Source organism: Fukomys damarensis, unplaced genomic scaffold, assembly GCF_012274545.1.
Source record: "Fukomys damarensis isolate Sample0158 unplaced genomic scaffold, DMR_v1.0_HiC HiC_scaffold_11, whole genome shotgun sequence".
NCBI lineage: Eukaryota > Metazoa > Chordata > Mammalia > Rodentia > Bathyergidae > Fukomys > Fukomys damarensis.
In genome coordinates, this window is record NW_022900923.1 from 24,802,220 (window position 1) to 24,828,556 (window position 26,337).

At 37.8% G+C, this 26,337-nt stretch overlaps 1 protein-coding gene and 1 pseudogene across 1 annotated transcript in view; both read left to right on the plus strand.

Annotated features, from left to right (window-relative positions):
• The window catches only part of Rgsl1 (regulator of G protein signaling like 1), an 84,457-nt gene that overhangs the window by 15,814 nt on the left and 42,306 nt on the right, over window positions 1–26,337 (plus strand). The window contains exons 7-10 of the mRNA XM_033761964.1: window positions 6–967; window positions 4,634–4,696; window positions 5,112–5,334; window positions 18,430–18,537. Of these exons, the coding sequence (XP_033617855.1) occupies window positions 6–967; window positions 4,634–4,696; window positions 5,112–5,334; window positions 18,430–18,537 (1,356 nt within the window). The remainder of the gene's footprint in view (window positions 1–5; window positions 968–4,633; window positions 4,697–5,111; window positions 5,335–18,429; window positions 18,538–26,337) is intronic.
• On the plus strand, window positions 14,634–16,025 carry LOC104866392 (annotated as a pseudogene).

Consider the following 26,337-nt stretch of genomic DNA (forward strand, 5'->3'; position numbering starts at 1 on the left):
TCTAGAGTCCCTCCTGAACCTCTGTAGCTGGCATCCCAACCAGTCAACCACCAGGAGGGAGACTCTAAGTCACATGCAGAAAGTAGCTCTGTTCAAACTCCAGAGCTATTGGCTCCCCAACTTTTATACCCATGCTAAGATGGCAATGGCCAGTGAGGGAGCATGCTATGGTCTGATGCAAGAATATGAGACTCGCCTATGCAGTTTTTGCTATACCCATATGGGAGGGCTCCCTCTGAACATGAGCATCAAGAAATCCCTCCATTTCCAAAACAAGTACTCAAGCAAGAAAGCCAAGAGGAAGATATGGCAACTCACAGATCACACTTCTTGGTCTCTGGAATTGGACCTCATGCCAGATATCAGCACCTCACAGGAGGCAAGTTCTCAGGAGAAGATGGTTATACAAATGCCTTCCCTAGAAGTACCTTCTTCTAAAGAGAGAACAATCAGTTCCCTGGAAAAGGATAGTCATTGTGTCAAGAAGTCTAGTGTGAAGAAGAAGTATAAGTGCCATGTCCATATGGAGGACCTTTTTGAGACAAAGTTTTCCACCCACCTGAGAACTTCCACCTCCATCATTCATCACCCCTCTCGCATAATAATCAAGAAGGCCATCAATCAAAGCTTCTCCCTGGTGTATACCCACTGGGCCTTGTGTGCTGATGCTTGTGCAGGGTGTCCTTTCCGGGATTACCTGAAGAAGCTTAATTTGAAGGTAGAAACTCAACTCCTGGACCTTTGGCAGGATCTACAACATTTTCTCAGGGTTCTGATGAATAACAAGAAGAGTGGGAAGGCACTCTTTCTTCGCCTGCTGGGTGATAGAATCTGTGAGCTCTACTTGAATGAGAAGATTGGGCTACGCTTACCCCTCAAATCTCAAATCATTCAGGGCCTGAAGGACATGCTGCCTTCCGGGGATGTAAACCCTTGGATTCCCAAAGCCCAAAAGGAGATCTGCAAGGTAGGCCATGTCTTAAATGTGATAGTATCTTGCAGACTTGGTCAAAATTGACCAAAAATCTATCTAGATATAAGGAAAAATCCCATCTGGTTGGCTATACTTCTAAGTTGATTATATAATTGTCCACATAAATCTTCATATACCAGAGCACTAGTCTCTTGAGGCACAAGTTTTGTAATTTCCCATGAATGAGCCAAAACTCCAAAGTAGAATGGAGTGAGGAGTGATCAGTTTCCACCTTCTTTACTTCTTATTTATGGTCTCCCAAAATCACAAAATTCAGAATATTTTATTGAGGGAAGTTTCAAGAATTTTGCTATAAGCAGTATGTACTGAAAAGTAAAGTCCCCTTTCCTAGACCTAGCCACCACAGAAATGGCCAGTAGGGAAGAATTTACTATTATCTCAAAACATTAATTAAAAGCAAGATAATACCCTGAATACAAAAGGTAAGGCCCAAACTATGACTATTGTGTCATAAACTTGGCAGAAAACAAATAGCAGAGTTAGGTTAGAAAACAAATGAGAGTGAAATAGAAGGCACTATTTACCAAAAAGGGACAGGGATCTCACTGGAATAGTGTAACACCTATCATAAAGCTATTAACAGTAGGATAACTTTATCATCCTTAGGCCTGAAGAATTGAAAAGAGGGACCAGTTACTAGAATCAGCAGAGAAAGAAAAGTATAGAGTGAAACACTTAGCTGGAAGTATAATCAATAAGAGATATAGCCAGCTCACAGTGATTTAGATAACAGAGATAAGGGGAATAGACATACTGGCTCATTTTTCTTCTGCCTTCCCATTTCCTGCTAGGACACCTCATTTGATGAACCTATCAAGAAAAAGATAACCTTTTGATGTAGTCTATATAGGTTAATTTTCCAAGACATAGCAAGGTAAACAAAGGTAGAGAGTAGATATGGAGGAGCAAAAATGATTGCAAACAGCAAATCATTTAGTGCATTTTCATGCATTTACCTTAGAAATAACATCCATACATATTGTCTCATTTATGCTTCTTAGAAACTCCAAAAGTCAGAGTTGTATTTCTGTCTTTGTTGTGCAAATGAGGAAAATGAGACCAGAAATTGTAAATAAATTGGCCCAAAGGGGCACAGAGCCAGTTGGTAGAGTCAAGATCAGAACCTAGGACTTCTTAGCTCTAAGTTCTGAATGATTTTCAATGCATCATAATTATCCAGAGACATACATTGAATAGTGTTAGACCACATCAGTCCAATGAGTCTACAGCCCTGACTTTTCTTTGCATAATTCTTGATTAATGAAAACCTAGAGGCTTTCTTTTATGGAAGCTTTCGGAGGTCTGGACTGGATTTGTACTTCCTGCATCAGCAGGTTTTCACAGTAAAGCTCGCCACCTGGAGCTTGGGCTTTGGCAAAAATAGTGAAGATATTGGTATCACAGATAAGGCTGGTCTAACACAGCTTCTTAGACTAAAGATCTTGTTCTCATCCTGATCCACCTCTTTATCTCACATTCATGTATAATATATTGGTGAATCCTCTTGGCTCAATTTTATAAATCTATTGAGAATACAAGCACTCATTCCTTCCATTTACAGCCCCTCTCATCTAAACACCACCCTCTCTTTTAGATTATTGCAATGACCTTAAAATTTATGCCTTTGTGTATGCCCTTTTCTGATCATCAGGCTCATTTCTACATCAACCACAGTGATGCTCCCAAGACATTAATTATGTAATTTAATTGAAAATACTAAAAGGAAAGGAAGGAGGGTCTTGAGAACAAATGATGATCCATTACAGTAAAGCCATTTTACTTTCAATAAAATCCTTGCAAAAATTAATCTATATGATCTGTGTGTCACCTCTACTCTCTGGCTTCATCTACTATTCCTCCACCATCACCATGCACATAACTCAGGCACAGCACAAGCTTGGCTCTGCTGCAATTGCTCAGTGTTACATACATATGCATGCATGGTTTAGGCTTCAACTGCATTAGGTCTCTGCTCAACAGTCACCTTCTCATTGAGGTGTTCCTTATCCACTTAGATAAAATTTCAACCCTACCCCCATTTTACTTTTTCCTTAGCACTTACCACTATCATGTTATACATACTACAGTAACATCAGCAACGTGGTAGGATAACAGAGTTCAGTCTCATTTATCCATAGAAATATTAATTTGGCAACCACCCATGGACAAAAATGGCTTCAAAGAGACTCTGAAGCCTAGGCAAGAAGTTGGGATGCCCTAATGGAACTCAAGACTGAAAAAAGATGCTTTGAAAAGGCTGGTAGCAAGCCTGCTAATTATACTTTCAGGTGTAGATCTAAAATTAGTTCTACTTCTCTGCAGACTTAGCTCTTCTCCAATTTGTCCATGGTCCTGCCATCACCTCCCACACAGAAGGTCCCAAGAGAAATCATGCCTGTGAACTATGTACGTACTGTCTACAAGACTAGATTTAAGAACACACATAGGCTGAAAGTAAAGACTTTAGAAAAATATCTGATAACAATTGTCATATTCTCTCTCTCTCTCTCTCTCTCTCTCATCTCTTTGTGGTACTGGGGATTGAGCTAAGTACCTTTTAATTGAGCTATATCCTTGCCTCTGCCTTGTTTTGAGACAGGGTTTCAGTCTCTAAGTTGCCAATAGTCTTTTTTTTAAAAAAGCAGTTTGTATCTTTACTTCAGATAAAATAGACTTTAAGGCACAAACTATCAAGAAATAAAAGTTTTAATACAATAATAAAAATAAATGTATATAGTCTCTACATCAAATCATCTAAATATATAAAGCAAACATTGATAATCTGAAGGGGGAAATAGAAAGTGGTATAATAATAGTAAAAGATTTCAATACTCTCATTTGCTTGAGGTCTTTCCATTCCCTGGAACTCTTTACTCCACTTCCCTCTGTTGGGCTCCTACTTACTCTTCCAGGTTCACATTCTAATTTAGATCTTATTGCCTGTATGAATTCTTCCTGGATTTCCTTGACTCCCTCAGAAATAATTGTTACCATTTCTCTGTTGCCACAGAACTTTGTTATGCCTGCCACAGAATGTTATATAGTTTCTTATCCTTCAGTAGACTTTTAGAGTCCCTTAGAATTAAGCTAGTTGGATACCAATCTCTACATTCTCAGCAATTTGTCTAGTGCCTGGCACATAGGAGAATTCAGAAAATGATTGTCAAATAAATAAGTAAAATAAAGTGAGAATACAAATAAATAAATGAGGTTAAGCCCTAACTCTTGTTTGTTTCCTGTATTATTTACAAATGTGTTGGGCCTTCCAGTGGGATATTTGGGTGGAGACACCAAAAGGTATTGCCTTACATTCAGAGCCATTTTGAGAATCAAATAAGACAGTACTTGAAAAGGAACCAAGTAGTATGTAGAAGTTATGTAATTGTTCCATAAGTTATTTTTGTATCTTTTAAATATACACATATATATTTATTACTGTTTTCTGAGACACAGCTGTGTGAGCAGCTATCTTCAGAAAAATAGAAGAATGCCTACAGGTTGGTGTTAGTTGATGTCTGTGGTTCTATTAGATCTCCAATTTAGAGAATCTAGGCCTTCTGCTCCAAGGTGGATGCAAGCTGAGAGATGCAGCAGGCTGAGCACCCACCTCATGATGTTTATGTTGTGTCTTGATTGCAGATGCTCAGCCCCTGGTATGATAAATTCCTGGATGAAGAGGACTACTGGTTTCTCATTTTTACAGTAAGAGAGATATTGGGCTGCAGCAGGGCCATAGAGTTTAGGGAAGAAGAGAGAGTACTGTTATTTTAGAAGACATGCTTGTTCATGTAAATGAAACAGTGACTTTTTCCTGGAAAAAAACTGGAGATTAGCTTGGTCCCTCATGTTCTAAAGATAAATCTCTTAAGGAAAAAACTCATTGTATGAACTGACTTTGAATAATCACATTCATCTAGAAATCCATCCTTAGAAAAAATGGGTTTGGTTAGAAGAGCAGGGTAGGGGGTAGAGTTTGCAAAGGAGAACAACACTTAGATTGAGAAAATCAGCATAAGTCTAATAAAAGGGGTGTGTGTGGAAGGCTCAGTTATTATAAAACTAATTTTTGATCTAATCTCTGTAGCAAATACTGTTTTACTCCACACTCTTCTCTTAGACTCAGACCCGGTTCATCAAAAGCCGGTGGCACAGAAAAGAATCTACAGACAAAAAAGACAACATTCTTCTTTATAAGAGAGTTCAGGAATCTCTGAAATTAAGCCAGGCTTTGGCTAACATGGAAGAAATGGAGTCTATGGAGTGGCAAAAGATAGCTACTAAGGACTTGAGACAGGGTGGATCTCTCCAGGTAGAACTGACATCTCCAGTGTTTCTAGAAGGTAAGACCAGTCATTAACTGTAAGTTTTTTTTACTCAACACAGGAGTAGCTAGGAAATATAAATAGGAAATATAAATTGACACTTAGAGATAATTTACTATATGTCAGTACTGTGCAACACAGAGATAACCTCATTTGATTCTTCAAAATAACCAGTGAAGTAAGTACTAAGTAACTGGGCCAAAGTAACTTTTGCCACATTGTAAGTGGTGAAACCAGATTGTGAATCCAGACAGATTGATTGCAGCACCCTCAATTGGCTCTGAGAGAGCCAGAACACTAAAGTTAGGGCAGACTCCTGCCCACCAAAACACAGCCACAGTTAACAATGCACACTCCATTTTGTGCATCTTTTATTCCACTCACCACACCTCTTCTCGAGTCTTTTACAAGGGCATTTCTGTGAAAACTTTTTAACATCAACCTTCTTCTCCTAACACCAGCTCATCCATGAGTGGAGTGAAGTGGTTAGGAGTACAAGGCTCTTCTGTCTCAGACAGCTGTGGTTACATCCTACCTCTGCTGTTGAATGTGTATACTTCAACAATATACTTAACATTTGTGTGAGCCCCATTTTCTAATCTGTAAAATGGGGACAATAACAGCCTTGTTATAAAAGTAACCCAGGGGCCAGGGATTTAGCTCAGTGGTTTGGTGGCCTGCCTTGCAAGCGCAAGGACCTGAGTTCAATCCCTGGTACCAAAAAAATAAAAAATAAATAAATAAAAGTAACCCAAGGTCACCTATAAAAACTTTTGTCAGTGTTTGGCAATAGTAAGAGTCTATAGTAAATGTTATAAAATAAATGATAATCACTATTATTAAAATTCAAATAAATTTTATTATTTAATTATTTGTGGTAAGAAGAATTATTTGTAGTTGAAGACCTGGAATATTTGTCCAACTTAAATACCAAAAACATTTGGCCTCATGATTACTTAAATTTGCTTGTGTATATGTTTGCACATACATTCTAAATGAACACTTGCCATTCTTAAATAAAATAATATGCTCTAACATTCTGTATTCTTTACAATCTTGTGTTGTATAAGATAACAATGTCTCAACTTACCTTTTGCCATAATAAGTCATGATTTATACTTTTTGAATTTTAAAATAATTTTTTTAAAGTTAATATGTGCATTACAGGAAACAAAAACACAAGAAGTAAAGAACAAAGTCATTCTCATTCATAAACAGCTTAGCTGGATGTGTTTTTCTAGGTCCTGTGTGTACACTTATGCTATGCTATTTTGTGTGATTGAGTTTGTACAGTGTGTGTTGTACTTTTCCACACATCATGAATATTCATCAATTCAAAATCCCAAAGTACAAGAGTATTTTTGATAACTAAGAGCACACTACACCAACTCAATTTGTTAGAAAGAAATTGTAATCCTGCCTTTCTTGGGAACAAAAATTTCACTGCAGATAAAAATGGCAACAGGCCACCAAATAGAAGTATTGACAGTTACAATCACAGTACTTAATTTCCTTACTGCTCAGTTTAAAAAGAGACATAAAGCAACAGACATAAAGCAACCATGCCATGTGTCTGAGAGTTATCAGATGTTTCTATTAAAATATTAGCAAGGAGGAATATTCCCACTAAATTATTAAGGTATTTCCACAGTGTAACTAGAAGACACTTTGATTCCTCTCATCAAAATGTAAATCTGAACACTTTGCTCACATCTCTCCCTGTGTGCTTATTTCTGCCCCTCTGCTGCCAGCCTAGTGACAAGTGCTGATACACACAATTCCAAGTCCAAGATGCATTTTTTCTATCAATTACAACAAAAAGATACTTAAATGTTGTCTAACTCACTACTTCCAGTTTTTATGGTACACTGTTACCCCTGACAATGTCATGACTTATACATCTATCTATCTATCTATCTATCTATCTATCTATCTATCTATCTATCTATCTATCTCTATCTATCTATCTATCTATCTATCTAATCTATTGGTACTGGGGATCAAACTCAGGACGTTGTGCTTGTGAGGCAGGCTGTGGCACTACTGAGCTAAATCTCTGGCTTGATTTATACTTTTAAAAACTATGTTAAAGAGGATATAAACAAAAGCTTTGAAAACCTCACTCACTATGTGAGCAATTACTTCATCTCTCTTGTGCTTCTTTCCTATTCTGTAGTATGGAGATAATGGCTTGTGCATTGCAGGATCACTGAGAAGACTAGAAGTAGTACACTTACCAGCAAACAGATACTCAATAAACGGTATTTGTTAGATTACCAAAAGATGTAACATCCAACTCTTTAAAAAAGTTTTGATGTACACTTTGGTACAAAAGATGTCCTACATGACTGCAACTTGGAGCCATTCTTATGCCTGAGATGTTTAACTGAACATGAGCAGGGTTTCTTTTCTATTTTAATTAATTATTGGTATATTTTAGGTATACAATATAATGACATTCATCACTGGAAACTTGTACCTTCATGTAATCTATCTTGGTTATTATTTTTTCCCCATACCCCTGTCCTCCCTTCAACCCCTCACTCCTCCCTATTTACAAAGACTTTGTTTCCATTTTTAAATTTTATATTAATTAATTCCTTTTCCCTACCCCTCCCATGTCCCCTTACTCTTTGTGCCTTTTCTTCTTATTTCACCTTATCTACTAGACTTTTTAGTCCTTATTTACATTTTTAGGTTCTCACACCAAAGAAACTATTCAACATTTACACGAGTGTCCTATTATTTATTTTTATGCTTTTTTTTCTTCATTGAGTTTATTGGTACCTTTTAAGTACAGTTATATTTATCACTGGGATCTTGTACTTTTATATGACATATCTTGGTTTTCATTTTTTCCCTATACCCCTGTTTTCCCTTTACCCTCTCACCGTCCCCTATTTACAAAGATATTTTAATTCTTTTTTCCATTTAGTTTATTGATACTTTTAAGGTATACAGCACAGTTATATTCATCATTGGGATCATTGTACCTTTTCATGATATATCTTGGCACTTATTTTTTCCCTATACTTGTGCCCTCCCTTCAACCTCTTCACCCTTCTCTATTTACAAAGACTTTGTTTCTAGTTTTTTCTTTTCTCATATTTTTTCTTTTCTCTTCTTTCCTTTCCACTACCCTTCCTACTTCCCCTACTCCTTTAGCCTTATTATCCCTATTACACGTTATCAATTATACAATTTGAACCTTATTTTTTAAAATTGAGTTTATTGGTACATTTTAGGTATACAGTACAGTTACATTCATTATTGGGATCTTGTACCTTTACATGACAGGTCTTGATTATCATTTTTCCCCCTTGTTCCTGCCCTCCCTTCACCCCCTCCTCCCCTCCCCATTTACAGACACTTTATTTCCATTTTTTCATTTTATCATTTTTTTTCTTTTCCCTTATTACCTTCCCCTATCCTTCTCACTTTTCCTACACCTTTAGCCCTTTTCTTCCTATTTCACATGGTCAATTATCTCATTAGGATCTTATGCACCATTATAGTTTTTCACACCAGAGAAACTATTCAGCGTTTACACATGTGAGACTTATTTATTTAATTTGAACCTTATTTACACTTTTAGTTTTTTACACCAAAGGAGCTATTCGATATTTAAATGTGTGTCCTATTTACTTTGCTTAGGAGTATCACCTCAATGTGCATCCATTTAACTATAAATGTCTTTAGATTCTCATTCTTTATGGCTGAGTAATACTCCAGTTTATTTAAAGAAATCAGCACATTTTCTTTTTTCTTTTTTTTTTTCAGTCTTCAGTTGAGGGAAACTAGGACTGTTTCCAAGTTTTAGCTATCACTAAACTGTGTAACTATAAGCATTGGTGCACATATATTGCTGTGGTATGATTCTTTTTATTCTTTTGTGAAGATACCCAGCAAGGGAATAGCTGGGACAATTGGGATTTCCAATCCTACTTCCTTTGAGATATTTCCATACTGAATTTCACCATGGTTGAGTCAGTCTACACTCCCACCAGCAATGGAGAAGGGTTCTTTTTTCCCCACAGCCCTGCCAGAATTTGTTATTGATTGATTTCATGATGGCAGTCATTCTTTCTGGGGTGAGGTGAAACCTCAGCACTGTGGTCTTCATTTGCATTTTTGAATGACCAGTGATGTTGAACATTTTTTCATATGTTTATTTGCTATTGTACAACTTTGTCTGAGAAATGTTTGCTCATTTCAGATGCCCATTTTTGTTGTGTCTTTAAATTTATATTCTAATAGTAGACCTTTGTCTGATGAACAGCTGGTAAAATTTTTTTCCCACATTGTGGGTTGCCTGTTCACACTGTTAATGGTATCTCTTTCTGTGTAGAAACTTTTTAATAAGAAGGCATCCCATTTGTTGACTGTGCTAGTTCATGTGCATCTGAGATTTTTTTCATGAAACATTTCCTATACCAATGTCTTCAGTAGTTCTACCTAACATCTCTTATAGCAGGTTTAGTGTTTCTGTTTTAATAATTAGATCTTTAATCCATTTCAATTTTAGTTTAGTGCATAGTGACAGTTATAGGTCTAGTTTTTTAAAAAATTAATTTTATTGGTACATTTAAGGTATTCAATATGAAATTCATAATTGGAACTTTGCACCCTTACATAATCCATCTTGATTCTTATTTTCCCCATTCCCCTGCACTCCCTTCAACCCTTCCATCCCTCACTATCTACAGGTTTTGTTTCCATTTTTTCTTTTTCTCATATTAATTCCATTCCCTTCTTTCTTTTCCCCTACCCCTCTCACTGCCCCTTCCTCTTTGAACCTTTTTTTTCCTATTTCACATTATGTATTATACCTTTTACTCCTCATTTATACTTTCAGTTCCTCACACTAGAGAAACTATTCAGTATTTACACATAAACGTCCTATTTATTTCACTTAAGATTATTGCCTCCATGTGCTTCCATTTAGCTATAAATGTCTCTAGTTTCTCATTCTTTATCACTGAGTAGTACTCCATTTTATATACATATATTAAAAAACACATTTTCTTTATCCAGTCTCCTGCTGATGGGCAATTGGGCTACTTTCAAGTCTTAGCAATCACAAATTGTGCTGCTATGAATTTTCCTCTTAGAACTGCTTTCATTGAGTCCCACAGATTCCTATATGTTGTATTGGCATTATCATTTATTTGCAAAAACTGCCTAATTTCTTATTTAATTTTCTCTTTGATCCATTGGTTGTTAAAGAGAGTATTACTCAATTTTCATGTGTTTGTGAAGTTCTTGTGGTTTCTTATGCTATTGATCTTGTTTAATTGCACTATGGTCTGAATTAATAACATGTTAAGATATCCAGCAGGGGAATAGCTGGGTCAGATGGGACCTCCAATCCTAGTTTTTTAGGTATCTCTATACTGATTTCCACAGTGGCTGCGCCAGTATACACTCTCACCAGCAGTGGAGCAATGCTTCTCTTTCTTCACTGTCCCACCAGAATTTGTTATTGGTTCATTTCATGGTAGCAGCCATTCCTTCTGGGATAAGGTGGAATCTCTATGTTGTTTTCATTTGCAACTCTCAAATGATCAGTGATATTGAACATTTTTTCATAGGTTTATTTGCTAATTCTACTTCTTTGTCTGAGAAATGTCTGTTCATTTCAGATGCCTATTTTTGGATTGGGTCTTTAGATTGTGTAGGTCTGCCCCTCTGCAGTGTGCATGCAGTTGCTGGTATGTGCCAGTGGTCAGAGGCAAGCGGGGGGTGGGGGACAGTGGCCAGGCTGAACTGGAACCTGCACAGCTGTGCTCCTCTGCTCCTCTGGGATGAAGGGGCAGGTGTCCAGATGTCCACACACTGCTGGGCTCCTCCACTCCTCTGATGCTTTAGGTCTTCCCTTTCTTTCTTTCTTTTGATGAAGTTGGCTATGGGTTTGTCAATTTTGTTTATTCTTTTGAAGAACCAACTCTGTGATTCATTGATTTTTTTATATCATTCTCTTAGTCTTGATTGCATTGATTTCTGCTCTGATCTTTCTAGTTTCCTCTCCTGTATGAGCTTTGGGTTTGTTCTGCTCTTCTTTTTCTAAAAGTTTGAGTTTCAGCATCAGATTATTTACTTGAGCTTGCTCTGTTTTCCTAACATGAAAAATCACTGAATTTCCCATATAAGACTGCTTTCATTGCATCCCATAGATTTTGATATGCTATATTCATATTGTCATTTAATTGCAGAAACTGTCTGATTTCTTCTTTAATTTTCTCCGTTACCCATTGGTTATTCAGAAGTGTGTTGTTCAATTTCCACATTTTTATGAAATTCTTGTGGTTTCTTTTGCTGTTGATCCCCTATTTCATCCCACTATAGTCTGATAATATACAGAGGATAACTTCAATTCCTTTGCACTTAAACACATTCTGTGAGTATGTGGTCTATTTTGAAGAACAACCCATGAGCAGTGGAGAAGAATGTGTATTCTGATTTTGTGTGGTGAAAAACTTTGTAAACATCTATTATGTTCATTTGTTGAAGAGTTTCACTGAGTTGTAGTATTTTGTTATTTTGTGCATAGTCAATGTATCTATTTGTGACAGTGGGATATGAGGTCTCCCACTACTGTAGCATTAGTGCTTATATGATTTTTGCTGTCTGTTACTATTTGTTTCATATAGGTGGGAGTACTAGTGTTTGGTGCATATATATTTATGATTATCAATGATTATCATCACTTCTTCTTGGGTTGTTCTCTTTATAAAGATGTAATGTCCTTCTTTGTCCTTCTTAATCAGTGTTGGTTTGAAATCCATTTCTTTCTCCAAAGAGAATAGCTACTTTTGCTTTTTTTCCAGGTTCGTGTCACATAGATATTGTTTTTCACCCTTTAACTTTCAGTTCATACATTTCTTTTTGAATTAAGTGGGTTTCTTGTATGCAGCACATTGTTGGATCTTTCTTCTTGACTCATCTGCCAGTCTATTTCTTTTGACTGTTGAATTGAGACCATTAAAATGGATGGTTATAATTGATATGTATTGACATATCTTTTTCATGACTTTTTTCTTTTTGTTGGATTCTCCCCCTTTGTGTTTAATTTCTTGTTGTGCCTGATGGATTCATTCTGCTGGGCTTCCTGGCATTCTTTTCCTAGTATCTTATTTAAAAATTTTTGGAGTAATGGTTTGGTATTCATGAAGTTCATCAGTTGCTCTTTGTCATAAAAAGAGTTGCTCTTTGTCATTGTTTCTCCATCAATTTTGAAAGATCGTTTTGCAGGGTACATCAGTCTAGGCTGGAGGTTGTTTTTCTTTAGGGCTTGAAATATTTCACTTGAAGCTCTTCTTGCTTTGAGAATTTGTGTGGAGAAGTCTGCCATGATTTTGATGGGCTTCCCTTTGTTTCCTTTCTTTAATTTCTTGTAGAATTTTCTTCTTCTGTTGTGTTTCTGGACTTTTATCTATTAAATGCCTATGTGTAGATTTTTTTTATCATAGCTAGTTGGAGTCCTATACGCCTCATTTATCTATATGTCAAGGTCTTTTCCTCTGCTTGGGAAATTTTCTGCCATTACTTCTATAGACAGTTTTTTTGTGTGGGCCAAATGCTCTTTGCTTTCTTCATTGATTTTAATGAGTCTTATGTTATTCTTCTTTGCATCCTCTAGCACTTGCTGGATTGATTTCTCATGGTCCCTTGCTATTTTTAAGAAATCTTTCTTTTCCTGATCACTAATTGCAATCCTGTCTTCTATATCTGAAATTTTGTCCTCTGATTTTCTCATTCTGTCACTTATAGTTTCATTGTTGTTTTTAATCTCCTGGATATTGATTTGCATCTGTTTTATGGATTTCATTTGTTTCCTAAGCTGGGATTCTATCATGTTTCTCAGCTCCTCTATTTTCTAAATTTGTGTCTGCCCTAGATTTATTAATCATGTCTTGCACTATGAGTACAATCTCTGTTGTTGTCTGATAAATTATTTCTGATTTCATTTTCTTCTAGATCCCATTTCAACAGATGCAGTCTGCTGTGCCTTTTTTGAGGCAACTTTTGCTCAGCCAGTGGTTTTAAATTATCAGCAAGCCACCAAGTAGCCTTTTTTCTGCTGCTCACCAGTGTACAATTCCTGGGTTCAGAGTGGTGGCCTTTTGGATCCCTGCACTGTACTGTTGTCCAGGTGGGATTTTTGCTGGGTTCTATGTGCACTTGTGGTGGTATCTGGGCATGCCTCTGGCTAGGGCCTGCCCCACTCTGTAGCTGTTGTCTGGGAGGGCCTTTGGCTGGGTTCTGTGCTCCCCAGTTGCTGGTGTTGGGGCAGGCTTCTGGCTAGACCCCAGTTACCAATAGTATCAGGGTGGGCCGCTGGCTATTACTTTTGTACTTGTGCAGCTGTATTCCTGGTGGGCCTTTGGCTTGGGCCTATGTGCCCAAGGGCCTAGAGTTTGGGTGGGACCCTGGCTAGACCTTCTTGAAGCTGCACCCCTCTAGCCCACACTGCTGATCACTGGCATCTGTGAACACTTACATATGGTATTGGGGTGGGCCTTTGATTGTTGCTTGTACACCTTTAGAGCTCATATCTAGGTTGGATTTTGGCTCAGGTCTGTGTGCCCAAGCAGCTAGGTCAGGTTGGAGCCCTGGCCATGCCTGCCTAAAGCCCTGCTGCTCTGGCCCACACTGCTGCCAGCTGAGATCTGCATATATTTAGTAATAGTATCAGGGTAAGCTTCTGGCTCTTTCTCTTTTTTTAACCCAGGAGGTTCTACTTTCTCCCTAAAACCTTAATATTCTTAAATTTCTCCCAAGAATCATAAAGAAATTAAAAGAATGAAATAAGGAAGTAAGAAAGAAAGGAAATAAAGAAAAGAAATAAAGAGAAGGAAAGAAAGGAAACACAAGCTAGTGAATTTTGTCATACATGCCGCACAATGGACATTACTTTGGTGGCTATGGAGTGTCAGGCTTAGCCAGGAAAAGTGAAAAACCATCCTCCACAAACTCCCCTTCCCTCCCTTCTTTCCTCTATACACACATTACTTCCTTCACCACTATTCTTTGGGAGCACAAATTTAGACAGAGCCTCCTTTGAATTTGCTGAAAGTGGGTACTTAACTCTCAGACAGTCTGATGCCTCCATTTAGGCTGCAGCATAAACTCAGTGAGCACCAGAGCTAAGATTTTTAATACTCTCATCTTTGTTATAGAAACTTTTTTTCTTTCTTTCTTTTTCTGGTACAGGGGATCAATCTCGGGTCCTTGCGCTTGCAAGGCAGGCAGCAGAACCACTGAGCTAAATCCCCGGCCCACTCTCATCTTTTTTTGTTGAGAAAGTGAGTCTCAGAATGGTGAAAAGGGGGATTTCTCAAGTCTTCTCAGTAAGGAAGGGATAGATTCAGCACTGTCAACTTGGATTCATGGCAGAAGCAATTTACTGCTCTTAATAGTTACAGCTGGAATCTCCTGGCCATTCTCCTGGCAGTTGAGCTTGGATTCCCTCACAATTTTCCTAGAAGATGAAGAAGAAGGAGGAAGAGGAGGAGGAAGGGAAAGGAGGAGGAGGAGAAAGAGGAGGAGGATGAGAAAAGAAGAAAAATATGATGATGATGATGATGATGATGATGATGATGATGATGATGATGATGATGATCAGCTTTCCCATCTCTGGAACAAAATACTGAACACCCACAATTTAAAAGAGGAGAGGTTTATTTTGGCTCACATTTCAGAGGATTCAGTCCATGGTTGGTTGACTTCTAGGTAGAAACAGCATGGCAGAGGGGGATGGTAGAGGGAAAGGACTCAACCCACTGGCAGTCAGGAAGAAGAGAGAAAGAGAGGGAGGCAAGACAGGTTACATCAATTGATGAATCCACTGAAGAGTATAGTTCCCCCAAGATCTAATAACCACATAATAAACACATATGACTTTGATTAGACATTTTAGATTTAAACCATAACAATAATGATAGTGCTAACATAAGAATAGCTGACTTTTATGGGTCTCCACTCCAGAACTCCTTCTAGACACCAAAATTATTCTTGAAAGCAATGAACTGCATAGAGAGATTCAGGAGACTTCCTTGCAATTAGTTGGACTCCAAGTGCCACAACTTAGCATAAATGAGTATTTTCCTTTTGCTAATAGGCCAAGAACATTGCCAAGAACATCACTAAATCTCCACTTGCTAGCTCAGCTTTATCAACCCATAACATTTTTAATATAAAAAGATATTCCCTGTCAATTCACCACCCATTACTAGAAATGTTGCTTGACTGTTTCTTGAAAGAATAAACCCATGCTCAAAGAACAATGATTTGTAATTATTGACAGTATGGTGGAGCACTGGGCAGAGTGGGTGAGGGCTGGGGCGCGGACTCAAGGGCCCCTGGCCGAGTGGTGGCAAACAGGGCTACAGAATCCACTGGGCTGCATCAGGGCAGTGCACAATGTACTGCTGAGAGTGTTTATTCGACTGCTGCCATCTATGCTGGACTCGACCAAGGTACAGAGCCTGGTGGACAGGATCCCGGATGACCCAGACAACATACCACCCATCGATGTTCTCAGGATCAAAAGGGCACAGGGTGGTGAGTACTACTACTCTTTTAGGGGCTGCCACTATTATGCAACCTACCAGCAGCTGCAGCAAGAGACCATACTTGCCAAGTTTGTGCAGTCCACCATTTCAGAACTCTGAGTATATCTGGGCTCATCCACACCAGATTTTCAGTAGCAGTTTCCTTGCCCTCTGACACTGTCATGTCCAGGGAGATACCTGACCACTTTGGGCAGGCCAGCAGGGGCACCCCTCTTTGCACATGGGAAGTGAGGTTCTGACTCTCAGCACCCCCTTTACTAGCTGCCAGACTTATGCTAAGTAGTGTGAGAGCCCCTTTTCCACCTCTGTGAGAGTGGGATTGGGCCTCATACCTGAGCAAGGAGATGGATTTGGAGATTCTGAAGGAATTATCATTATGGCATCCTATTAAGTGGACTGTTCTGCAAGTAAAGACAAGCATAGGTAACAAGGACTTGAAGAAAAAGTCTGAATTCTGGAGGCAAATAGCCAAAATGGTATTGTTTCAATGGCAGGGAGAAGGGGAAAAAATGAGAGCCAAGACCTGTCATGTAAAGGTACAAGATCCCAATAATGAATGTAATTGTACTGTATGCCTAAAGTGTACCAATAAACTCAATGAGGAAAAAAATAACTCAGCAAAGATAAAGTTTATGCCTCTGAGATCCTTTTGCCCTAATTGCTTGTTACTTCATGGTCACAAGATGACTGTGATATCTCCAGGAATCATGTCCGTGTTCAAGGAAGAAAGGAGGGGGTCAGAGGAAGGGCCAAGCCTGCTGGGCCTGTCAACTTCCATCAGAAAGTATAATTTGTCCTACTCTTTCCCCTGCATATTTCCACTCCGGTCTCCTTGTCCCTAGCCAGCTACCTTTGCCCTAGGGAACAGAATTGTCATGGCTGAGCACACCAGTCATATTCCATCTCCTGGGACTGGCACTGTCCCTTTTGAAATAAGCTTTTCTTACCAGGAAAGAAGAGGAATTGTGTATCAGCTTTGCTGTATACAAACCACTTCCAAATGTAAGCAGCTAGAAGTTACTCCTCTACCCACAATTTCTGGGTTGGCAATTTGGGCTGGAATCACCTGGGCAGCTCTGCTGGCTTGTCCAAGGTCACAATGGGGCTACAGACAGCTGTCACCTCAGCCACGATTGAACTGGTTAGAATAACCTCATGTGCTTTTCTGAGGCTGTTGGCTAGGTGGCATGGTTCTCTTCCATGTGGCACCTTTACTAAGTTCGGTCTTATTACATAGTGGCATCACGGTTCTCAGAGATTAGAAGTGACAAGAACTCTAGACTAGGGACCAGGACAGTCTCACTTATAAGTTATTTTGGTCAGTGAAAATAGTAACACAGATTGCCCAGATGCAAGGGTTGAACAACAGATTGCACCACTAGACAGAAGAAACTACAGAGAACTTGGGGCCATTCTTGGCACTCAGAATTACTCTGCCTCCTTAATGTATAAGTTTAGATGGGCAGATTGCAGTATTACACACAACCCTCCTTGCCCTGCCCAGTCTAAGTCACCGAGAGACATGCCCTGGGGGTCTAGGAGAGGAGGAGATGGATGGGGCTGGATCCAGTAGGAGCATCATTGTCCACCCTGGTGTGACACAGGCAGCAGGGTGACATTCCAGAGGGGCTTTTGGAAACCACAAGTCCTGGGAAAAGGTGCAGGGTGAGGTAGGCCTTGGTGTCACTGCCCCTGGGAACTCAATCACCACATTTTCAAGCCTCAGTCTTGCAAGCTCAAGAGCAAGGGCAACAGCTCTTCCACCCATTGGAAATATGATTAAAAGGGATACAGTATAGTGTCTTAAATGCAAAATGGTATCTTGCATTGGATCTCAGGGGGAAAAGCCAGGCATTAGCAGGACAACTGGAAATGTAACATGGTCTAGATTGCAGTTAATAATTTTATACTAGTGTTGATCTCTTGGTTTTGACCAGTGTAATATGATGATGTAAGAAGGTGATTTGAAAGCTGTTGGGGTGAAGGGAGGGGCTGGGTGGAGATTAGATGGGAACTCTTTGTACTACCTCTGCAAATTTTCTGTGAATCTAAAGTTATTATAAAATAAAAGCTTATTTAGTTGAAAATTTGTTTGCATCTCCTCTTTGCAAAAGAAAAGATGATTGTTTTTTTTTAAACCAGGAATTTAACTCAGGACCATGCAGGTACAGCACCACTGAGCTAAATCCCTGGCCCCTAAGGATGATTACTTTGAAGAAATCACAATTAATTTTAATGAATTACTTCTTGTATGTGCATTAATAATTACCAACTCTTTCAACATAATATCTCAATACACTGGCATCCTTCAGGCAGAAAATTGCCATAGGTCAGGCTTCCCAGAGAAAGGAATAATCCTCACATTCTGTAGCAGAGGTGAGGCTGTGTTTTGTACTTCTAAATTGGCTTAGAAATCTCTATGTAAAGAATTCCATTAAAAGTCTATTGTTCTATTTTAAATAACATTTTTAAGATAAGTCAATGAATCTTTGAATGTAGATTGGATAACTGGACTCATCTATGTCTTCTTATTTTGTAGACATCAACAAAATGCCCTTTGAAGAACTCTGCTACAAGAATCCAAAGGTGGCCGTAGAAAAGATCAGCGAGGACTACAAAATATATTGTGAGAAAGCACCTAAAGTAGGCAAGTGTTTAAACTTAAGACTAGATTTGAGGCAAAATCTGAGGATTTTCTGATGCAAGGGGCATCAGCCAAAAAAGAAACCAAACTTTGTTTGCAGTGGAGATATAGTCAAGAGGTAATAACTATTTATTTTTTTCCTCCTAAAAGCCATAGAAAGGTATCACAAGAATTAGATGCAATTATAAATAATCAAAACAATGATGATTAAAATAGTTCATTTTGTTATCTAGTAGGGATTTTAAACAATACAGGTTAATCTTCTGCCCAGTTTTCTGGAATCAGAGACTTGTGGAGGGATGTTTTTTAGGGATTGTTCTTGGGATAACATCTAGGAAGGAGTGAGGAAGGCAGCACTGGACAGAGGTAGGTGCTGAACTATGATGCAGTCACACCAGGCTTTGGTGGGTACTATAGGACATTTTGAAGCTAAAATGTTTCTGCAGAGTTGACCTTCTTTAAATCAAGGGACTTGACCTTTTGCACTTCCACAATGACCCAGATTTGATGTGGAAACCCCTGCAGAGGATATAACCTCTCAGGCAATTTCTTTTAGTCAAGGCAAGTCCAGGGGGACCCTCAGCTGTGAGCTGTCAGCAGCCAACAGTCAGAAAGCTAGGGAAATGAGTGCTTTGGTCCTAAAAAGAGGATCTAGGTAGCAGAACAACTCTCCATTTGCTTTGTAAAAAATCTTACCCGTTTTTTGAGTAGCTTCTCCAGGGATCAGTTTAGTTTTATTTTTTCTCCTGGGGAACTTATTCTAAAAAGGCTTCAACTTCTGTGGGACCCAAACTGAGAGGTCTGGAGATCTTTTATCACTCCTCTGCTTGCCATCCTTGCTCAGTTGGGATCCACTGGTTTTGTCAGGGCTTACCAGGAAGGATGACTTAGACTCCCAGCCCTGATTTCTCTGAGCTTCTGGTCGTAATTATTCAGGCTGTTGCTACTTACTAGTAAATTTATCATCAGAATTGGGTTAGGGAGTATCAAGAATGACGAGAAAATTCTCTCCTTCCACTATTACTTTCAGTTCAGTCCAATACCATTGGGTTCATTCCAGTTTTCTCCCTTTCAATGTTTCTAGCTCTTGTCCATAGCGGTGAGAAATCTGACTCCCATTGTCTTACATTTATCTACTTATTTGATTAATCCTCTCTGTGCAACTCAGCATTGTATCTCATAGATACCTTTCTCTCCTTACCTGGGCTCCATTTCCCTGCAACAGCACCTCCAGTCACTCTCCTAGCATTGCTTGAACTCCACCACCTCTATCCAGGCTGTTCCTTTTTGTGGAAACCTTACTTGCTCTGATCCCTTTGGTAACTTATGCCAGGCCACCACTGCATATGGTAGTCTTCATGTCACTCAGGCTCTGACTCCCCATACCTGACCATCTTTTCGTGGGCACATCTTCCTCACCATTTTCAGGTCCTAACTCTCCACACCACGCAATATTTATTCGGTTTTTGGGTTCTTTTCTTTTCTTGCTTGGACCCTATTCCCATACCAGGCAACCTCTTAACATAGATATCTTTGACCTAACTGGACTCTGAAACCCCATGTTGGGCTATACCTAGTGAGATTGTACTTCCTATCTGCCTAAGTTCCAAAACTCCATTGGCTTTCTACCCTGTCCTCTAACCTAGATTTTCTTTTCCCTTGACTTGAGCTACACACACTGGACCAGCCTTTGTCATGTCTTTTTCATCCTGCTGCAGGTCTGAATTCTGTGAGCTAGGTTGCCCAGTGCACCTTGGTTAGGCTTCAGAATACAGTGCAGGAAGTCCTGTGGGGGATTTCTTCTTACACTACCTAGGGTCTGACATCCTATTAGGTCACTACTTTTTAATTTTTCCCTTTAGTGCTGTCACTTAGCTTGTTCTCCCCTAACTTATGATTTTAGAACTTAATTGTTTAGAATAGAAATCCATCATGTAAGTTTTTTAAAGAGTGGCAGTGAGAGATCTGAGCTGCATACTGTATAATTACTACAGGGTCCATAGCTGCACGATAGCATGGTTAACTCAGTGTAGCCATTTGGAGAAACTTCTATGTCTTCACTGAGTGTTTCTCCAAGCCCTACTCCTACATACCTGGTTTATATAATTTTAGTTCTGTTCACAGCTGAACATCCTCTTAGTATGACTTTTTGACCTGAGTCAATTAGCACCTCCACCCCTTATCTCAAACCATCCTCCCCAATAAAAGGAAATAAAATGCTAAGACCTCATAATTGCTTTCCCAATCAGAACTTAGAAACTCTTTTACTGCAAATCATCCAGAATCTGTTCTTCTTTCTCTTTTTAACCACTATTGATCTCTTTTCCTAATAATTATTTATAATTATGGGAAGAAGTAAAAAGAATATGCTTGATCTACTGCCCTATCAAACAAATATAACTTTTATTCTACTTCTAAATTATAAATATTTTCTTCCTTTCCAAAGGTAATGGTAGGTTAGTTCTATCTGGGTTTGATTAATTTGCTTAATATTTTTGAAACATATAACTTGAATGAAACATCACGCATTAGTGTTTGGCTTGTGTAACTCACCACTATGTTTGTGAGTTCAGCCAAGTTGTTGAATTCAGCAATTGTTGACTTATTTTCAGTAATGCAGAGTGGTTGCACAAGCATGACTTAAATTTGCTATTGCCTGCCTTTAGGGAGCCTCTTGTGGCATAAACTTTTAATATAAAAATATAATATGTATCTGTATGCATACCTATGATATATACAAAAGGAAATATTGGTTATGAAGCCCAATAAACAATTGTCAACTCAATGGGACAATAACATCCTTTTTGAGAATGCACATATGAGTATCTAAAGTATAAATATACTGTATTTTTAATTCATTCAAAGTTGACAAGCATTTGAATTTTCTAGTTTTTTGAGATTCTGTACAGTCATGAACTACATAACATCAGTGGACTATATACAGAAACTATGGTTAGTATCATATAGTGTGTGGTACTGTATACTTTCTAGGTTTGTGTAAATACACTCTGATGTTTGCACAATGCCTGCAGCACCTAACATGTATTTCTCCAAAGATATTGAACCATAACAATATAAAGTTCCTATGAACATCTTTCCACATATTATTTGATGTACATATGAGCATATTTCTGTCAAATATATACTGAGAATTTATATTTCAGAAGATATACCTATATTAAACTTTAATAAACAATTCCCAATAAACTTGTAAAGTATTTGCACAAATTTATATACCACCAATAGAATATGGGAAATCTAGTTGCTCTACAAACTCACAAATATTTGATGTACCAGTATTTTTTTTCCTCTCCTTCCTCCCTACTTTGTGGGTAAGTATTCCTATCTGTGTTGTTTAGTTTCTGGACACTTTAGTTTCATTAGTCTATTTTTGCTTTCTGGCATGGTTATAACACTATTAACTATGATAAATTTATAGCAAGTGTTGATAATTGGTCAAATTAACTCTCTTTTTGTTTTACATCTTTAGAAATAACATATTTTCTTTTTTCTGAGTCTTTTCTTTTCTTTTCTTTTTTTGTACTGTGGATGAAAGTTGGGACCGTGTGCTTGCTAGGCAGCTGGTGGAACTGCTGAGCTAAATCCCAAGTCCTTCTGTGAATATTTCATTTGTCACTGAAGAAAGAAAACACAGCAGGAAGTTCTGTGTTGGTTTCAATATAAACAAATAGTTCATCTTTAGTGTAACTACTAAGCTCCAAAATTGAAATCAACACTGTCAGTAGTACAAATTGTCAAAAGACTCTGTCCTGGAGAAAGAAAATTAGGAAAAACAATTTAAATAGTTTCTCCAAACCATATTTATAAATATTGTCATCAAAATGCTTCAAAGGCATGAATTCTCTATTAATGCAACAGAAAAAAACACAGCAATAGTTTAGCAAATGTTTTAAGTTTAAAAGCTGTATAGTTTCTGGATTGCACTTGAGCAGTATTGCATTACAATAAAGACTTAAAACTTCTTTTTACCTAACTGCAGTAAAATATACAGAAAATCCCACTGATTCAAATGTTTACTGCACTTATAGTGAACCTAAAAACTTTGTAAAATTAGTTAATAATAAATACCTCAAAATAACTAAAGAAGTATGTTTCAATTGCTAATGGTATGAAAACTGTTTCATATCTCCTGGTTTAAAGAATCTTCAAATACATATTCTTTAATAGAACATTACCTCATTCCAAATTAATATCAGATATTTCAAAACCAAAAGAGTAAGGATATGTTCCGCACCAAGATACGGGTATTATTACTGAATACCTGATGGGTTCACATTTTAAATGTGTTATTTTTTCTTTTTTTTGGAAACAAATGATTGATGAAGTAATGCAACACCTTAAATTCCAGAAAATAGCATGATTTCCCAACCTCTTATAGATAGGGTGTATGACCAATCTATTATACAGGATTAATACAAGTTTATGCTTGTGTTAGCATAGCTTTTCTTAACCCTTTACATTTTTTTATCTTATTGAGTTTATTGGTGCTTTAAAAGTATACAGTACAGTTACATTCATCAGTGGGATCTTGTACTTTTACATGACAGATCTTGGTACTCAATATTTCTCCATACCCCTGCCATCCATTCACCCCCTCCAGCTTCCCCTATTTACAAAGACTTTGTTTCCATTTTTTCCTTTTCTCATAGTTTTTCTTGTCCCCTATTTCCTTTCACCTACCCTTCTTATTTCCACTACACATTTAGCCCTTTTCTTCTTGTTTCACATTGTCAGTTATATAATTTGGATCTTATTTACACTTTTAATTTTTCACACCAGAGAAACTATTTGGTATTTACATGTATGTCTTATTTATTTCACTTAAGAGTATGGATCAATATGCATTCATTTTCCTATGAATGTCTCTATAATCTCAACATTTTTTGCTGAATAATACTCTATTTTATAGAAAAACCACAGCTTCTTTATCCAGTCTCCAACTGATGAGCACTTGGGCTGTTTCCAAGTTTTAACTATTACAAACTGTGCTGCTATAAACATGGGTGTTCATATATGACTGTGGTATGATTCTTTTAATTCTTTTGGAAAGATACTCAGCAGGAGGATAGCTGGGTCAAATGGAACCTCTAGTCCTAGTTCTTTGAGGTATCTCTATATTGATTTCCACAGTGGTTGCACCAGTCTGCACTCTCATCAAAACTGGAGAAGGGTTTCTTTTCCCCCACAAACTCCACCAGCATTAGTTATTGGTTGATTTCTTGATAGCAGCCATTCTTTGTGGGGTGAGGTGGAATCTCAGTGTTGCTTTCATCTACATTTGTTGAATCACCAGTGATGTTGAACACTTTTTCATTTACCTATTTGCTGCTTTTACTTCTTTGTCTGAGAAATGTCTGTTCATTTTAGATGCCCACTTTTGATTCGGATCTTTATATTTTGGGGGCCTGATTTTTTTGAGTTCTTTATATATTCTAGATAATTATCTTTCGTCTGAGGAGCAGCTGGTAAAAAAATTTTCCCACGTTATACTTTTTCTCTTAGCTGTTTGTAGTTTCTTTTGCAGTGCAGAAGCTTTTAATAAGATGATATCTCAGTTTTTGATTCTTCGTGGTAATTCCTGTGCTACTGAGGATTTGCTTATAAAGTCTCAGGCTATGTCAATGTCTTTGAGAGTTCTGCCTAACTAATCTTCTGGTAAGTTTAAAGTTTCTGTTTTAATATTGAGATTTTTAATCCACTTGGATTTTAGTTTACTGCATGGTGAAAGATAAGGGTCTAGGTTTAGTCATTGGCAGGTTGAAATCCAGTTTTTCCAACACAATTATTAGAAATGCTATCTTTCCTCCAGTGAGGATGGTTGGCTCCTTTGTCAAGAGGTTGCTCAGTAGATCTGCAGTTGTTTCCTACCTTCCAATCTATTCCACTGATCCTCAGGTGTGTTTCTTTGCCAGTACCATGATGTTATTTTTCTTTTTCATTGAGTTTATTGGTACATGTTAGGGATACAGTACAGCTACATTCATTGTTAGGATCTTGTACCTCTACATGACAGGTCTTTGTTCTCATTTTTTCCCCTTGTCCCTGCCTTCCCTTCACCCCTCCTTCCCTACCCATTTACAAACACTTTATTTCCATCTTTTCATTTTCTCACATTTTTCTTTTCCCTTATTACCCTTCCCCTAGCCATCTCACCTTCCCTACACCTTTAGACCTTTTCTTCCCATTTCACAATGTCAGTTATCTCATTAGGATCTTATGTACTATTACAGTTTATTCACACCAGAGAAACTATTAAGTATTTACACGTGTGACTTATTTATTTCACTTAGGAGTGTATCCTCAATATGTAACCCTTTTCCTATGAATGAATCTAATTTCTCATTCTTTATGGCTGAGTAGTATTCCATTTTATAGAAAAACCACATCGTCTTTATCCAGTTTCCAACTAATAGGCAAATGGGCTGTTTCCAAGTTTTAGCTATTACAAACTGTGCTGCTATAAACATGGGTGCGCATACATCACTGTGATATGATTCTTTTAATTCTTTTGGAAAGATACCCAGTAGAGGGATGGCTGGGTCAAATGGAACCTCTAGTCCCAGCTCTTTCAGGTATCTCCATATTGATTTCCATAGTGGTTGCACCAGTCTGCACTCCCACCAACAAAGGAGAAGGGTTCCTTTCTCCCCACAACCCCACCAACATTTGTTATTGGTTGATTTCTTGATAGCAGCCATTCTTTGTGGGGTGATGTGGAATCTCACTGTTGTTTTCATCTGCAGCTATCCATTGACCAGTGATGTGGAACATTTTTTTCATATATTTACTTGTTGCTTTTATTTTGCTGTCTGAAAAATGTCTGTTCATTTCAGATGCCCATTTTTTAATTGGGTCTTTATATTTGGGGGCTGATTGATTTGAGTTCTTTATATATTCTTGATAATAGTCCTTTGTCTGAGGAGCAGCTGCTAAAAAGTTTTTCTCTCACTGTAGGTTGTCTCTTAGTTCTGTTGATAGTTTCTTTTGCAGTGCATAAGCTTTTTAATAAGATGAGATCCCACTTGTTGATTCTTTCTCCTAGTTCTCGTGCTCCTGAGGATTTGTTCACAAAATCTTTTCCTATGCCAATGTCTTCCAGAGTTCTGCCTAATTTACCTTCCAGTAAGTTTAGTGTTTCTATTTTAATATTTAGATCTTTAATCCACTTGGATTTTAATTTAGTGCATGGTGAAAGATAATGGTCCAATTTTAATCTTTGGCAGGTTGAAATCCAGTTTTTCCAACACCATTTATTAAAGAGGCTATCTTTCCTCCACAGAGGATGGTCAACTCCTTTGTCAAAAATGAGGTAGCTGAGTGCTTCTGCAATTGTTTTTGTGTCTTTCAGTCTGTTCCACTGATCCTCCCTCAGATCTGTTTCTTTGCCAGTACTATGCTGTTTTTGTCACAGTGGCTTTGTAGTTTAATTTCAAATTGGGAGTTGTTATACCCACTGCCATGTGTCTGTTGCCTAGGATGGCTTTTGCTATTCTAGGTCTCTTATGGTTCCAAATGAATTTTTGGATTCTTTTTTCTAGTTCTTTGAAATATAGTGTTAGAATTTCAATTGGCATTGCATCGAATATGTGAAGCAGTTTTGGTAGTATGGCCATTTTCACTATGTTGGTTCTTCCTACCCAGGAGCAGGGGATATCTTTTCATTTTTTTATATAGTCTTTGATCTCTTTTTTCAGAGTGCTTTAGTTTTCAGTGTAGAGTTCTTTTTTTTTTCAGCTTTAATTGAGTTTATTGGTACATTTTAGGGATACAGTACAATTACAT